The sequence below is a fragment of the Trachurus trachurus genome (assembly GCF_905171665.1).
Source record: "Trachurus trachurus genome assembly, chromosome: 5".
NCBI lineage: Eukaryota > Metazoa > Chordata > Actinopteri > Carangiformes > Carangidae > Trachurus > Trachurus trachurus.
The window spans coordinates 30439571-30454128 of record NC_139896.1 but is presented as its reverse complement, the minus strand read 5'-3'; the positions used below and the strand labels follow the sequence as shown (position 1 = coordinate 30454128).

Genomic DNA, 14558 nt, shown 5'->3' with positions numbered 1-14558 from the left:
AAATACTTACATGCCATTTGTTTGATTTTACCTGCACAAATAAACTTAGGTCCATGGCACCATAAGAGTAAAATAGTAAAAAAGTAAAAACATGAGAGTAAAAAGGAAACCGCAATATGAGGCCAGCCCATTATGACAGTTATATAAGGTATAGGCTTTTAAGCCAATGTATAGGCTATACTGTAGAAGTATCTGATACAGGGTTGTTTATACTGCTAATGATGACATTCACAGACTCATCCAAGCGACACATAAATGTATACATTAGGTTCTGTAGAACCACTTGAAGAGTATTCTCTTGTAGCCACAAACATTTCCCTTGCACTGCACCATAGGCCTTTTTAACAATATCCTCATGGCATCGACTTGGAGTTTCTGAAGACTTGCTGTTTTATAACTGGACCACCAGTGGGCGGTATAAAGTGGTGTACAGATCTTGACTGCTTCTGAACAGTTAGCTACTGAATTTACCGGTACATTCAAGGGGTTTTGCCTGTGCACACATCTTGCAGCACTGTCTGTGAATACATCATTATTATCAGTCATCTGTTCTGTGATGAAATGTCCTAGATATTTGCCTTTACTATACAGTTAAAGTATTAAAAGATAATTGAAAATGAGGATATATTTGACCTAGGCTATGTCTTATTTTGTTCTGCATATTAAAACACTTTTATCAGGATTGTGCTTAATATTATTCTCCATGCCGTAGCCTACTCAATGCATTTATTGAGTAGCTGCTGTAATCCAGCACTGCTTTGGCAGTACCTAAATCATCCGCATGCACTAAATGGTTCACTAATTTGTCACCCACACATCCAGTGTTACAGACATTCAGCTGTTTAGATAAACCATCAACATATAAATTAAAAAGAATAGGGGACAGTATTAACCCCCTGCCTGACACCATTTACACCAAATGACCCTGATATACTGTTGCAATGCCCCATTTGACTTTAGTTGGCTAACTACTGTAACCAGGCACCACTCTTTGGCTTAATTTAATAAATCACTTCTTGATTCGATCAAAAGCTTTTGACGCATCAACAAAACGCATAAGAACAGATTAACTCTGCTTTCTATATTTGTTTACAATTTCTTTTAATGCATAAACACAGAGGTCTGTACCATGCTTGGGTTTATGAAGTTATGACGTGATGTTACACATCCAGTCCGCCAGACGGCGCTGTGCTCGTTTCACTTCGCTCGCGAGACTACCACAACATCTGGAAAAGAAGAAATCACGGAAGCACATGGGCACCGGTGTAGGAATGTGCGCATTTAAACTGAACTAGACATTTTTAGTTTTGTTTTGTCATTATCTCCACTTACAGACAGCGGCTTTGAAACGTGTCGTTCAGTTGCCAGTGTGTCATACTGTTTGTTTGCTAACGTGTAGCGAGCAGCAGGGGTCCACTTCCACCATGGTTCGAGCACAGAGGTGAGTCTGGCTACAGTTAGCTTCAGCACTTGTAGCTGTTTTGGTCCAGCCTTTAGTTCTGAGGGTAAAGGAAATGTTTTAGTAAATGTAAATGAAATGTAGCCTGTCCGTTTTATCCTTTGATGCACAACATGGGTCCAGACTGACCCGACTGAGTATTTATGTGCCATATGTTTGCAATAAATTAATTTCATATGTCATATAGTAGCCTATCCCTCTGTTAACATCCTTATTTTTATTTTTAATTTTTTTAAACTTTTACTTACTTTTTGAATGAAACCACATTTTGTATCACTACTCCTCTACAGGGCATTATTTCCATTTTTCCATTAGAGGGGGTAAGCATATGTTGTGAATCAAAGGGCTATAAGAGCTGAGGGCTAACCTGCAGCTAGCATGTCCTGGTTCTGTACCAGTGTTTACCAGTTGTACAACCAGCAGAGACATGAGCCTGTCTGTCTGTCCCCTGTCCTCTGCTGCTCAGGACTAAAAAGACACCGAGACCCAAGAGGACGGAGCAGTATGATGAAGATGACCCTGAGACCTACAGGAACATGCCTGTCCCTGATAAGGTAGGACAGTGTCATTAACAATTTAAATCACTTTGAATATAATCGTACAATGTCTACAGTTTACATACACTATTTCTGTGCTTTATCTAACAATCATTTGTGTTTATTGCATTGTTACTTTGTATGTTTTATTATAATAATGTTTCAAGTCAAATGATACTTTTAATGGCATTGTTATGAATAGTGAGAAAGTGGGGTCAGTATGTCGTGGAAATGTTAATAAGAAGATAAGATAATAGAGTAGATAACTCCTAGACCCCACTGGTTGTCATTGATATGATCATGATATCGATCATGAAACATAAGGATTGATGGATGAACCGTGTGGTGTTGTGATCGGATATCTCAGCTACTTAGGTTTATAACACTGACAGAAAGGTGATTCACTGAGTATCTGTAGCTGGTATCCTGTGTTATACATGCAGTGACTTCCAGTTTTGTGTTTAAAATATGTCAGATAGATAGATAGATAGATAGATAGATAGATAGATAGATAGATAGATAGATAGATAGATACTTTAATAATCCTTCACAGGAAATTGCAATTGTTACAGCAGCTGTGCACCCAATCATTCATTCGTTGTAACAACAGAAAAAAAAACAGATCTCTCTAAAGAATTACAGACTTATCTACAACATAAATTAAACTAAAGACACCCAATTATCTAAAAAATACATATGAGGTATACTAAATACATTTTTTTGTTATTCATATGAGCTAAAAAATAATTAAAAAGCTAGGACTGGAGTAGTTAAGTGCTGGAATATTGCACATGAGTGGGACAGAGCTATTGAGCTATTGCACATTGAAGAGTTGGTGTTTATGTCATTGCTACAGCGTTTACACATAAGAGGAAAACTTCAGGTCAGCTAATTACAGAGTTTTTTTTTTTTTTTTTTTTTTTTTTTTACATCCACAGATCAGATACATGGAGCATAAACATATACGCTTGACTCAATCTTGAGTCAATTTTTTTTTTTTTTTTAGAATAAAGTGAATGTGTTTAATATTCAGGACCATCTGATACATAAATGGTCATGGTTTAAAAGTAGTTACACGATGTAAAAACAAGACCCAGGTGTATTGACCTGGTGTGCTCTGTCCTTCAAGTTAAAATGAAATGTGAGTAGTGATGGTTCCAAACTAAAAATAGAGAAACGGTAATAATATCATGAGTTCAGTCAAACAACAATGTGTTCTGAATATTGTGCAGTTATTTCACCACAATGTCTTTATCTAATCTGCCATTTGAGCATAACTTGAACAGCTCATCTTGGGTTTGGTGGTTGTTAGTGTCTGATTCTCCTCTCTGTCCTTCAGAAATCATCACAATACACAAAGGACAAAATCGATGAGTTTCACGAAGAGAAGATTGCAGTAAGTTCACCTCATTGGTAGATCTGTGCAGAGTGTGTGTGTGTGGTGCTGTTCATGTGTTCTCATGTTCCCCTCTTTTGCTCTTGTCCCTGTAGAAACTTCTGGCCCTTGGTGTTCAAATGGAGAGTGATTCAGAGGAGATGGACGACGAGGTGATGCGCTTTTTCAGTTTCAGTATTTGGATTTCCCTTCAGAAATGGAGCTAATTGAAGCTGGTCTGAATTTCACAGGAGGAGGTGATGGCCTTGGATGATTCTGAATCAGAGGAGGAGGGGGAGGAAGAAGAGATTGGGGAAGAGGGTTCAGACATGGAGAGTGATCTAGAGGGAAAAAAAGATGAAGGTAATAACAAAATCATCTGTCCATATGTCCAGGATTGGTTTATACTACAGTATGTGGTGGAACCAGCTCGTTTAACTGCAGTTATGTTTTCCCCCCAGATCTTCCTAATGAAATGGCGTGGGGCAAGAAGAAGAAGCTGTACTACGACTCTGATTACCTGACTACCAGTAAGCCTTGCTCATTTCCATCAATATTATTGAGCCAATTCATGATCTTCAGCATTTGTATGGCTAATGTGTTGCTCAATCAATTAAGCTTTATTCCTCTAGCACTTTTCATACAATTAATAACACACAAAGTGCTTTACATAATAAAAGCACCCCATCCCATCCACAATCGTCACCACCTCTACTGCCGAATACAACATAAAACAAAAACAGGGAGTATTACGTTACGAGACAGAGTTGTTTTCGAGGTAAATTCATGCAAAACTGCTGATGTGCGTTCCCGTCGGGGGCAGTTTTTCAGCAAACAGTCTTTGCATTTGCCTCTAAAACAACTCTGTCTCGTAATGTTCTGTTATTATCTCATAGCGTGGTGAATGTGCAGGTCACAACTTGTCCACCAGAGCGTTTTGGAGTTGTTGGATTGTGTATTTGATGAGTTTGATGAGGGAAACCAAGGAATCCCATTAGCCTCCGTAGCGTAGCTCTGAGCAGCTCGCGGCTCTGCTCCGCCGTTCTAAAAATAGCTTGCACCGACAATTAAAGGTAACAAACCTACTGCTAAGAATATAGGGGGTTATGGCAATGGGCCAATTTGCCAAAATGTTGAACTATCCCTTTAAAAACAGGAACTGAACTGAACGTGTTATACAGCATGTACATTGTGTTATTACAGAAGGGAAATCGCAAGAAGAGCTGGAAGCTGAGGAACAAGAGGAAGAAGAGGAGGCAAAAAACATCCAACAACGTTTGGCTGCAAACCTGAGCGAGGAAGATTATGATCTCAACTTTTTTCAGGTAATTTTGTTTTTGTCAATTTCTCTCAATTTCACAGAAATTCATGTATTGTTATGATGACCATGATGTCGTTTGGTGTTTGACCTCTGTTGTTTCTGGTGTTTAGGAGTTTGCTGTAGAGGAGAAGGCTGAGGAGAAGGCTGTGGAGAAAGAGGAGAGGATCGTGAAAGACCTGAAGCAGATGTCTCAGAAGGAAAAAATGAAACTTCTGAAAAAGGAATCGCCAGAGCTGCTTGAACTTATTCAGGACTTCAAGGCAAAGGTAAAACACACATGCACCCAAATCATCAATTGCATGACACAACCTCTGATGTAATGAACTGAAAGATACTGATTTAACCATTAAAGACCCACATGTACTGTACTCAACCTGAGTTCTGTGTTTGTGCGTCACGTGAGCAGCTGACTGAGCTGAAGGCTGAGCTGCAGCCTCTTGTGCAGATGGTCAAGGATGGAAAGATCCCACCAGGAAAGGTGAGTGTTTTCAGTTTTATCTCTAGATGTGAATTTTATATCAACTTAAAATGATTTTCAGAATGCAACTGTGATAGTGGATAGTGATAATGGAGTGGTGATACATTTTTTTTTAGATCTGCCACATCAGATATCTTTTGTTTTTTGTTTACTGTCATTATTTCTTTTATCCAGACAGTCCTGAATTTATATGGACTCTTAAGTCAGTCTTGGCTGCAACATCAGCAACTCATCAGGATTGTATATTGTATGACTACAGACAGCTTATAAGTACAGATGATGTCATCATTTCCACAATGATACATAATCGTTTTTGCTCCTTTTCCTATCAGCAAATAATATTCATAAAAATAAATAAATAAATATTTCAATAATTTAAACTGGGGCTGTATGAGGCCGTTAGCAGCAGCAAGTGTTTCTTTTTTCATGGCTAATAATAGATTTATATACTGATGCAATAGAGTACATAAAGGAGAAATGTGGTGTTTGGTGCTGGAGTGTTGAAGATTGCACTGTGGTTGTTTTTTAGGAGTACTAAGAAGTATTTAATATTTCACTTGTATGTTGCTTTAGTAATAAAACTTGTCAATTCAAATAAAAGTGGTCTTTTTTTTCCAAAGGGTGCCGACTACCTCAAGACAAAACAGCAACTTTACCTCAAGTAAGTTGCACTTAAATTGTAACTTGATGCCCTGTTCCAAGTCATTGTTGATAAAAAATGAATAATCTGTGTCTTTCCTGCTGCAGTTACTGCACAAATATCAGTTTCTACTTGGTGCTGAAAGCAAAACGAATCCCTGCTCATAACCACCCTGTTATTGAACGGCTGCTCACCTACAGAAATGTAAGTCCACAATAGTGTAGTAGTATGAACAAATGGATTTTACCCCTAGATGTCCATAATACTGCTTATACACTCTCACTTTCTAGTTCGGACAGAGGCAGGATTAATTATTTGGCTGGGACACAAAGGACCATGAAATACCTCCTCCATGCTTATATATCCTAATTAGTCACAGCCCTCTGTCGTACTGACTCTTTTATCATCTGCCCACAGCTCATCAATGAACTGGGAGCAGTGGATGCTCGGCTTGCACCAGAGTTTCGTAAACTGCTGGCTGGTGACGAGGAAGATAAGGCCACCAGCCAGCCGGAGAGCAAGAAGTCCAGAGTGTCCAGTAAGAAGGAAAAGGTGAGTCTTTGAAATGAAACACATCCTTAGTTTGAATCTGCTGCCGATTAGGGCTTAAGGGCTCGTCAAAATATTATCAATAAATATTCGAATATCAATAAACAAACGAAGTTCGAATATGATTTTTTGGGGGGAAATGTAAAAGCCCTACTGCCGATGTGTCATGTGAATGCTAATCAAAGTATGTTGTTGCAGGGTTCTGGAGAAAACATTCCCGCGGTGGAGGAGGCCTCAGACTCCGACATGGATGAGGAAGCAGCTCTGCGTTTCTACAAAGATGTGGAGGAGCGGTTGAAACTGAAGCGAAAGGGCAAAAATCCAGAAGCTGAAGAGTAAGTATGGTTTCAGTTTGGAGACTGGACAGTTGGGATCGAATCATATGAGGGTCTGAAGAACAATCAATTTGTTGCAGGTTGGCGGAGAATGACAATGTGGAGGAAGGAGTGGATCTAGATGCGAAGAGAGGAATCACTTATCAGGTACAGAGTTCATTCACATCAGTCAGTTCAAGATACACTACAGTTATAAAGCTATCGAGGTTCATGATGAGTTAACAACCCTGATTTGATGGTCTTAAAGCAGCATACTTTTTCTTTTGTGAAGACAAAACTTAAAAGGGTAAAAAAAAAAAAAAGTATTTCTGTTGACATGAGGGTGCCACCTAGTGGACAGTCTTATAAGTATGTCACAGTGTGTCCAGCTATGTAGTGCTGGTTCTCGGGCTTCTCACAGTCCAGTACATGCACACCATGTTGAATGTCAACTCTAAAAGCCCATAGTGCGTAAATATGAGCGTTCTATTTATACTATGCAGGGTTCCTACGCAAGTATGAGTAGCATATTTATCTTAATACTTATCTGGGTTTGGTCTTATCTGAAGTTATTTGGGTTAATTGTTTTGTATGGGCTATTGTACCTAGCTACAATCTCCTGGAAATGATTTGGTGACATAATGGCATACATATTCAGAATAATGAAAACAAATGATTAATTGCATAATTTATTTACATGATACACATCTATTTACTCAAATGTCACAAATTATTTGAATTTTTTTTAGCGAGAAGTCTGGAAATTAGGGTCGGAATAAGTATGGAATTTTGAGTAGGAACCCAGACTGTGGTCTGGGTGAATACTCAACTCTGATTGGCTGCAGGGTGTCTGTCAAAAAGTGATAATGGACACCCACAAAGACGTTCTGGTCAAATTGCCTGATGACAGTTCAAAATATTATTGCGCTGGCTCAAGTGCTAGTTGGTAACCGTGGCAACAGAGACTCCGTCCGAGCATAACAAGTTTTCTTCAGCGCATCATCCTCTGACCACACATGCGGTGAGAAGTGCACTGGCCTTCTGAAATAATACTTTGTCACGTAACGTTAAGCCATCACCTCACTTCCCTTCACCCATCAACTACGAGGCTGCAGCAGAGTCACTGTGGCTCTACGCTGCGGCCACAGCGTCTTTCCTTTTTCTCGCCTGCAGACGAGAGATATTTAATAGTCTGCTCAGCTGTGGCTTGTGAAAAACGTATGATTTTAACTGTAAAACACATTGAATTATAAAAAATAGACTTAATATTTATTTCTTTGGTAAGTGACCATGGTGTAAGTGGCATAATGCCCTTTGTCCAGTTTATCAGGAATTAATGGACTTTGCGGATGCAACCGTCCTTAGCCCCTTACATGTCAGCCCCGTGATAGACTGGTGACCTGTCCAGGGTGTATCCCGCCCTCGCCCTGTGTTCGCGTGCGTCATCTCTGACCATTTACTCTAATTAAGTGTGTCTACCAATTCCACAGATGGCCAAGAACAAGGGGCTCACACCAAAGAGGAAGAAGATTGACCGCAATCCCAGAGTCAAGAACAAAGAGAAGTTCAGACGGGCCAAAATCCGCAGAAAGGGACAGGTCTGTATTTCACACATTAACCCTTGAAGTGCATCATAAAGCTTTTGGTCTGCAGGCTCATCACTTTCTAATTGAAAGCACAACTTTATGTCAAACACACGCCCCCACATGGATAGTACAGCGCTGACTGTTGTTTGTGTCCACCAGGTCCGTGATGTTCGTCGGGAGGAGAAGAGATACAGTGGAGAGTTGTCTGGTATTCGTGCTGGTGTCAAGAAGAGCGTCAAACTTAAGTAACCAACAGAGAATCCGAATGATGCTGACAAGCGTAGCCGTGGGATTGAAAACAAACCAATGGACTGCACTTGTAAATGTTTATTATAGGTGATTTATTGTAGTAAACCATACCGCCAATTTACCCAGCTTTTGATTACTGTTGTAGAAAAGACTTCAAAATGTCCCGTATTATTGTGCAGTGTGAATAAACATTTTATAAACCATCATTAGGTTGTATATTGTCCCTGTACAAAGACAGTGTCATGACCATAGAGTCTATTTTAGGACAGTTAAAGAGGACAAGGGTAGGCATAACACGTGTACAGTCACACTTATTACTAAGCTTGTGCAACCAGACCACGTGCAGGACACAGTAACTTTGTCAGCTGAACAGGCAAGTATGAAGTTAAGCCAAACTAAAGCTGGAGAGCAGAGACATGCATCATGGATGTGCACATGATGATTGTCAGCCCACTTGTTGCGTTATGAACTTGTCGTGTGCAGATGTCAGGTTGCTGACTATCCTCTCCTCTATCTCCACCCCATTCTCTACGTCCTCCTCTGTGAGGATCAGCTCGGCCTGAGTTGAAGGCGTCACCACCACCACGTAACCACGTCTAGAGTCCAGTACGTTGGCCACCACCACCTGGTGCCTGTAGGTGTCCAGCGCCCGCCGAGCTTTATCCAGCAGTATGGTTGCATCCGTCTCCAGTTTGAAAGATATGACGAATGCCTGAGGCGCCCAGTCCTTCACCAGCGGGGAAAGGATCTTGGGGACCATGTTCAAGCTGAGCTGAAGGAGACAAAAGTAAATTCTGTAAATTGCCATGAAGAACTAAACTGAGTGTCCGGCCGTGGCTGCAGCTCTTTGAGGCTGCACTGAGCTGAATGATGTCAGAGGGCTAACATGTTGATGATGTTAAGCTGGTGTGTTAAGCATCAGCATGGTAGCCCTCGGGTATCACTGTCAGGTTATGGTGAACATGTTTTCCATCTTAGTTTCTCTTCTTACTGTGTGAACATTTCCTACAACTGATGCCAGTGTCATCAGCTATTCAGATATAAACAAAAATGTTGGATCAATTTTAGAACTGGACTTGCTAATGTTGCTTGATCTTAAAGGGATAGTTCATCATTTTGGCAAATTTACCTATTGCCATAATCCCTATAGTCACAGGAGTAGGTTCGTTACCTTTAATTGTCGGTGCAAGTTGTTTTGAGATCCGCGGGGCAGAGATGTGAGCTGCTCAGTGAACACAATGGAGGTGAACGGTACTGGTCCCCTGTCCCTCATCAAATACCCAATCCAACAACTCCAACTCATGGACAAGTTGTGAACTGCACATTCACGCTCTGAGGTAGTAGTAGCTGTACTAAACGCTTTTGAAATCACTCCACCCAGCAGCCGTGTCTGGAATGTAGTTCCGGCTTTGCATTGGTCTTGAAAACAACTCTGTCTCGTAATATTACATTATTATTTCATAGCGTGGTGAATGTGCAGGTCACAACTTGTCCACCAGAGCGTTTTGGAGTTGTTGGATTGTGTATTTGATGAGGGACAGGGGACCTATACCATTCACCTCCATTGTGTTAACGTTAATGACTATAGGGATTATGGTAACAGGCAAATTTGCCAGAATGTTTAACTATCCCTTGAAGTTTAAAAATCTCCAAAGTGATCATATATATAGAAAATAAACAGTGGGTGTAAAGCGGCATGCAGACTCACTTGAAGAGGACCATTGGACGACTGGATTTTGTGTTCAGGCATCTCAGATGCTGGAATATAAAAATCGGACACAGCTGCAGCCAAGTAAAACATGGCCTTGGATCCTGAGGGCAGAATAAACATTGAAGAACAAGTTATGAATATAATGCAGGATAAGAGCCTTTTAGACAGTAGTACATTTCTGGTGTAGTGTACCTATTGTGCTGAGAGCCTGTGCTGCTGCTTTGAGAAGATGCAGGTACTCTGACAGAGTGCTGAACTCTATGGGCAGGAGGAGTCTGCCGTCTTTCACTTCCTGGTATCTCTTCAGCACTTTGGTGATGTTGGGAAGCACCTGCCGGTTCACCTCAACTTCACTACAGTCATTAGATGCATCCTCTCCTCTCCTGAACTGCAGGGCGTCCAGCACGTTGATGGTTGAGAATGTGCGAGTGTAAGGGTAGAGGGAGCGATGCCTGTGCAGGAAGATGACCGCGTAGCCAGAGTCCATGAAGTACTCCGCCGAGCAGGCCCCTCGTCTGCCGCTGCTGAAGTTGTCGAGGAAGCGAACGGTGCGCGACTCCAGGGGGACCTTAGTGCCTCCTGACGTGATGAGGACCACCCTGCGACCCGCTGCGGCGTGATGCTCGGCAAAGGCAGACATCTTCTCTTTGACCTCCTCGACGTGGGAGGGGACGGCAAATTCTTCAGCCAACTTCCCATCAATGGATGATATCCTCCTGGGTTCAGCCATTACCTGGTGAGACAGAGGAGAGGTACTGCCATTAGTTTAGTTTGTTTAATAATGTGTTGCGAGTCTGATCATATAGTGAAGGACAAACAGAAGAAATGAGCCACAGTAAGAGTCAGTGAAACATTACATTGAATCATAAACATACTAAACAATTGAGGACATTTCTGTGTCTAATGACATATGCTATTAGGTTGCATTCAAGGAAGTGGGAAACACAATGTATAAATAATCCTTTAACCAATAAGATGAATAATCGTTCTCCATATTGTTATTACTTTCAGCATATGCAACATCTCTGCAATGAATTCTGTCTTAATAATATAAGTCTCCCTCCATTTTTTGCATCAGCTGAATGTAAGATATAGTCCTGAGAGCAACCATAGACTTGTTGTAAAGAGGTAATGTCCCATCATAGACAAACATTTTGAAACTTAAAGGGCTGCACTGGACATAAATTGAGAGTGATTTTACAGAGACATCTTATATCTCTTTTTTCCCCATCGCATAAACTTTTAAATTGAAAACTACTTTCTACTTCATAGAGTCTGGATTGTTTTTAATAGGGGAAGTGTGACTGTATTTTTAAGGATTTATGACCAGGTATTTGTTTTTTTTTTATTAAAAACATAATATTAGACAAATGTTTATGTTGTGTATGTTTGAACATGCCCGGAGGGGACGTTTAAATACGTTTTTAAAAAAAATACATATATTATATAGCTTAAAGGTCTTCAGTCAACATCATGGTCATTTTGGGAGCAGTGTGTCATGGCGGGTTCAAGTGTATTGCGGTTAGTGAGAAACAGTAAAACGCAACACAATTCAACAACAACAACGATATAAACTAAAAAATAAAATGTCGAGTGAAGTTCATTAAGCACTTTCAACAAAAACCCGATGTTTGTTTTGTTAAATCTCAGTTACTAGACTTGACAGTGTTTTACCAATCTCTTCAAAGTGCACAGACATTATGAACAGACATTGAACTGAACTTCACAGCTGAACCTTGATCTTAACCTGATCTTCACCTTTCGCCTAATTAAGTCTCTTTGTTAGCAGCTGTCCCGCCACAGAGGACAAACAACTCTTCAAAGTTTTCCACGGAAAAAATAAGTTGGACTCTTCCTTGTTGTTGACGAAAAATATTAATGAACAGAGTAGGTGCAGAGAAACCAGCACAGGTTAGTCTTCTCTCTCTGTGTGTCTGTGACTGTGTGTGTCTGTGGACATAATGCCACGTAACGTCAGCTGCTGTTACCACCCCCCACGGTGACAATACTCTGAATGAGCTATAAACCGACACTCGTTTATTATTATTTTTTGTTACAATACTTAAAGACAATGTGCAAAAATGCCCTACTTTATATTCCGAGGCTGGTCTCAGACAGCTTGCACAACAACTTCTCACTTCCTGGAGCCGCTGAGCTGGATTCTTTGGTCTTTTCAAGCGCATGAGAAATCCGTCAGCGCCCCCTGTGGCCGCAGACGGCACTGCTGCTAACACACATGGTGTCTTTTGAGTCAGGATGAAGCAGCGGTGCGTCAGCCCCTTTGCTTTTCATATGAGGTGTCAGGGTTTTATGAAACATCAGCATCGCCAATCAGTCAGAGGACAAGGGGGGGATTTCTCTCAGAGGGGATCTTTGTGTCTGGACTGTCCCAGTGACTCAGCAAATATCACGACAAAAAGATGACTTCAAATGTCAGATGCTGATTTTCTGACTTTTTTTTTTTTTTTAAACAAGCTATCCTACTTTTTGGGACTAGTTTGAAAGAATCACTTGAAAGGCAAATATTGAAATCCACTTTCTCAAATAGGCAGATTGGATCTGGTGCTTTTTATTAAACAAACTCTCTCAAGGTAGGAAATTCTATTTATTTTTAATCTCTGGTGTATAGAAATTCGTTTGCATATGTTTAATTCAATACAACGCAAATAGCTGGAATTTTGTCTTCTATTAGTATTTTCCATTTTCTGAAACGCAATACAAATTGAGAGCTAACTCATTCAGAAAGTCTATTATAAAAAATAATTACAGCATCGAATTTCGATTCACACCCACAAAGATTCACTTTGAAATACACATTTCTCTTTTAGAAACACATGTTCTACAAAACTGACATCTTGTTAGTTGATGGGGGAAATGCCTTGCTGAATATATTTTTTGGCATTAGGTTTCGCAGTCCTGTAGCATGTATTTGAAATAATGTGGTCTAAAAAGCTTTCTGACGGACTTTATAAACTTTAAACCTATTAAACCGACTGTCATTATATGAAAATGAGCATCCTAGTCCACACTGCCAGGGTGTATTAACAGTAGTACCCGCAATCAACCCACAAGAGGCGCTGTTGCACTGCTGAACAGACAGATCACGACATAAAGCTTTTTTTTCATTCATGTGATAATTAAAAGCTTGCTATATGATCAGTTCTCGCACATCGCGTTGATGAGTAGGCTATTCACCAAGTTACATGGTTAAGCTGAGACGTTGTTAATGAGCCAGTCAATCTAGAGTCCTGTGTGTGTGTATGTCCAAGAGTCCAAAAGTCAGAAGTCAATGTTTCAAAGTTTGTTGATATAACTAGAGGTTATCGAAAGAATATACGAGATGTGTGGGCTTCTTATGTGAAATTAGTGGCACATACTCTTTCCACTGGAGAAGCTGATGCAGGCATTTTCTTGATTGTCTGTAGGCCTACACACTGAAGCTCTGACTGGAGGGAAAGAATTGACAGTTATTAGTAAAAACCATAAAGTAAACTTCTAATACCGCGATAATAACCATAAAGTAAACTTCTAATACCGCGATAATAATGTGTTGCAACACTGTAGAAGAATGCACAGGTAAACCATGCCAAACACAACAACTACTTACTGTTTATGATGATTTTGTTAGACATAATGATAAAACATAATCAAAGTAATCTATAGCAGGAAAGAAAGAATAATGAAAAAGAAGGTTAACATGAACTCATTATGTGCCAGGCTTGTAGACCATAATGACACTGAGATCGTATCATTGTGTTGCAGTTTGTAACTAATGGTTTATATTACACAATTATCAAATGCTAGATCTGTTACTAAGAAGCTCATGTTGATATTTAGGCTATCAGTCAACAGGAAGCTTATCTGTGTAAAAAAAAAAAAAAAAAACTATTAGCAAACGTGGACCAAAGACAATTCATGAAGCAACTTATTAACATGTAAAACTGCAGACATAAAGACTTATTAGAAAGTGTGATCCCCACATGCATTCATTATTGGTATTCCTTCTACAGGGGTTCCTGTGGCAAAGTATAGTTGTTGGGACCATCTGCCCCCCCAGTATAAAAAAAATATTTTTCTTGTGCATCCAGACATCAGTGAACACTGATTAGTCAATTCATGAACCTGGTTGACACAGTATTAACTGGTGTTTTTGATGGCTGAATAAGGTTTTTTATTTATTTATTTTAAATATACAAGTAGCCTACTATCAGAGAAAATAGCTATAAACACTGCAGTAAAATTAACAAACAAAATGCCAAATAACAAGTTCTCAAATGTGATGGTTTGCCTTCGTTCATTTATTTATTTCTATAAATAAATCTCTATATTATTAAATGAAC

At 39.9% G+C, this 14558-nt stretch overlaps 2 protein-coding genes across 2 annotated transcripts; one reads left to right on the top strand and one right to left on the bottom strand.

Moving 5' to 3' along the window:
• Positions 1–1234: 1234 nt before the first annotated feature.
• utp3 (UTP3 small subunit processome component) lies at positions 1235–8673 on the top strand. The gene is made up of 16 exons (XM_083971438.1): positions 1235–1441; positions 1926–2013; positions 3335–3391; positions 3487–3543; positions 3622–3733; positions 3832–3900; positions 4574–4695; positions 4802–4957; positions 5098–5169; positions 5790–5830; positions 5917–6013; positions 6227–6361; positions 6557–6693; positions 6774–6840; positions 8163–8270; positions 8418–8673. Exons 1-16 carry the CDS (start codon positions 1425–1427, stop codon positions 8505–8507), a joined length of 1425 nt encoding a protein of 474 aa, XP_083827564.1. The 5' UTR covers positions 1235–1424; the 3' UTR covers positions 8508–8673.
• Positions 8674–8952: 279 nt separating this feature from the next.
• On the bottom strand, positions 8953–12364 carry ppcs (phosphopantothenoylcysteine synthetase; the record flags this gene model as incomplete). The annotated part of the gene is made up of 4 exons (XM_083971439.1): positions 12309–12364; positions 10411–10951; positions 10216–10319; positions 8953–9279 (listed from the first exon to the last, which is right to left on the bottom strand). Exons 2-4 carry the CDS (start codon positions 10946–10948, stop codon positions 8953–8955), a joined length of 969 nt encoding a protein of 322 aa, XP_083827565.1. The 5' UTR covers positions 10949–10951; positions 12309–12364.
• Between the last annotated feature and the right edge of the window lie 2194 nt (positions 12365–14558).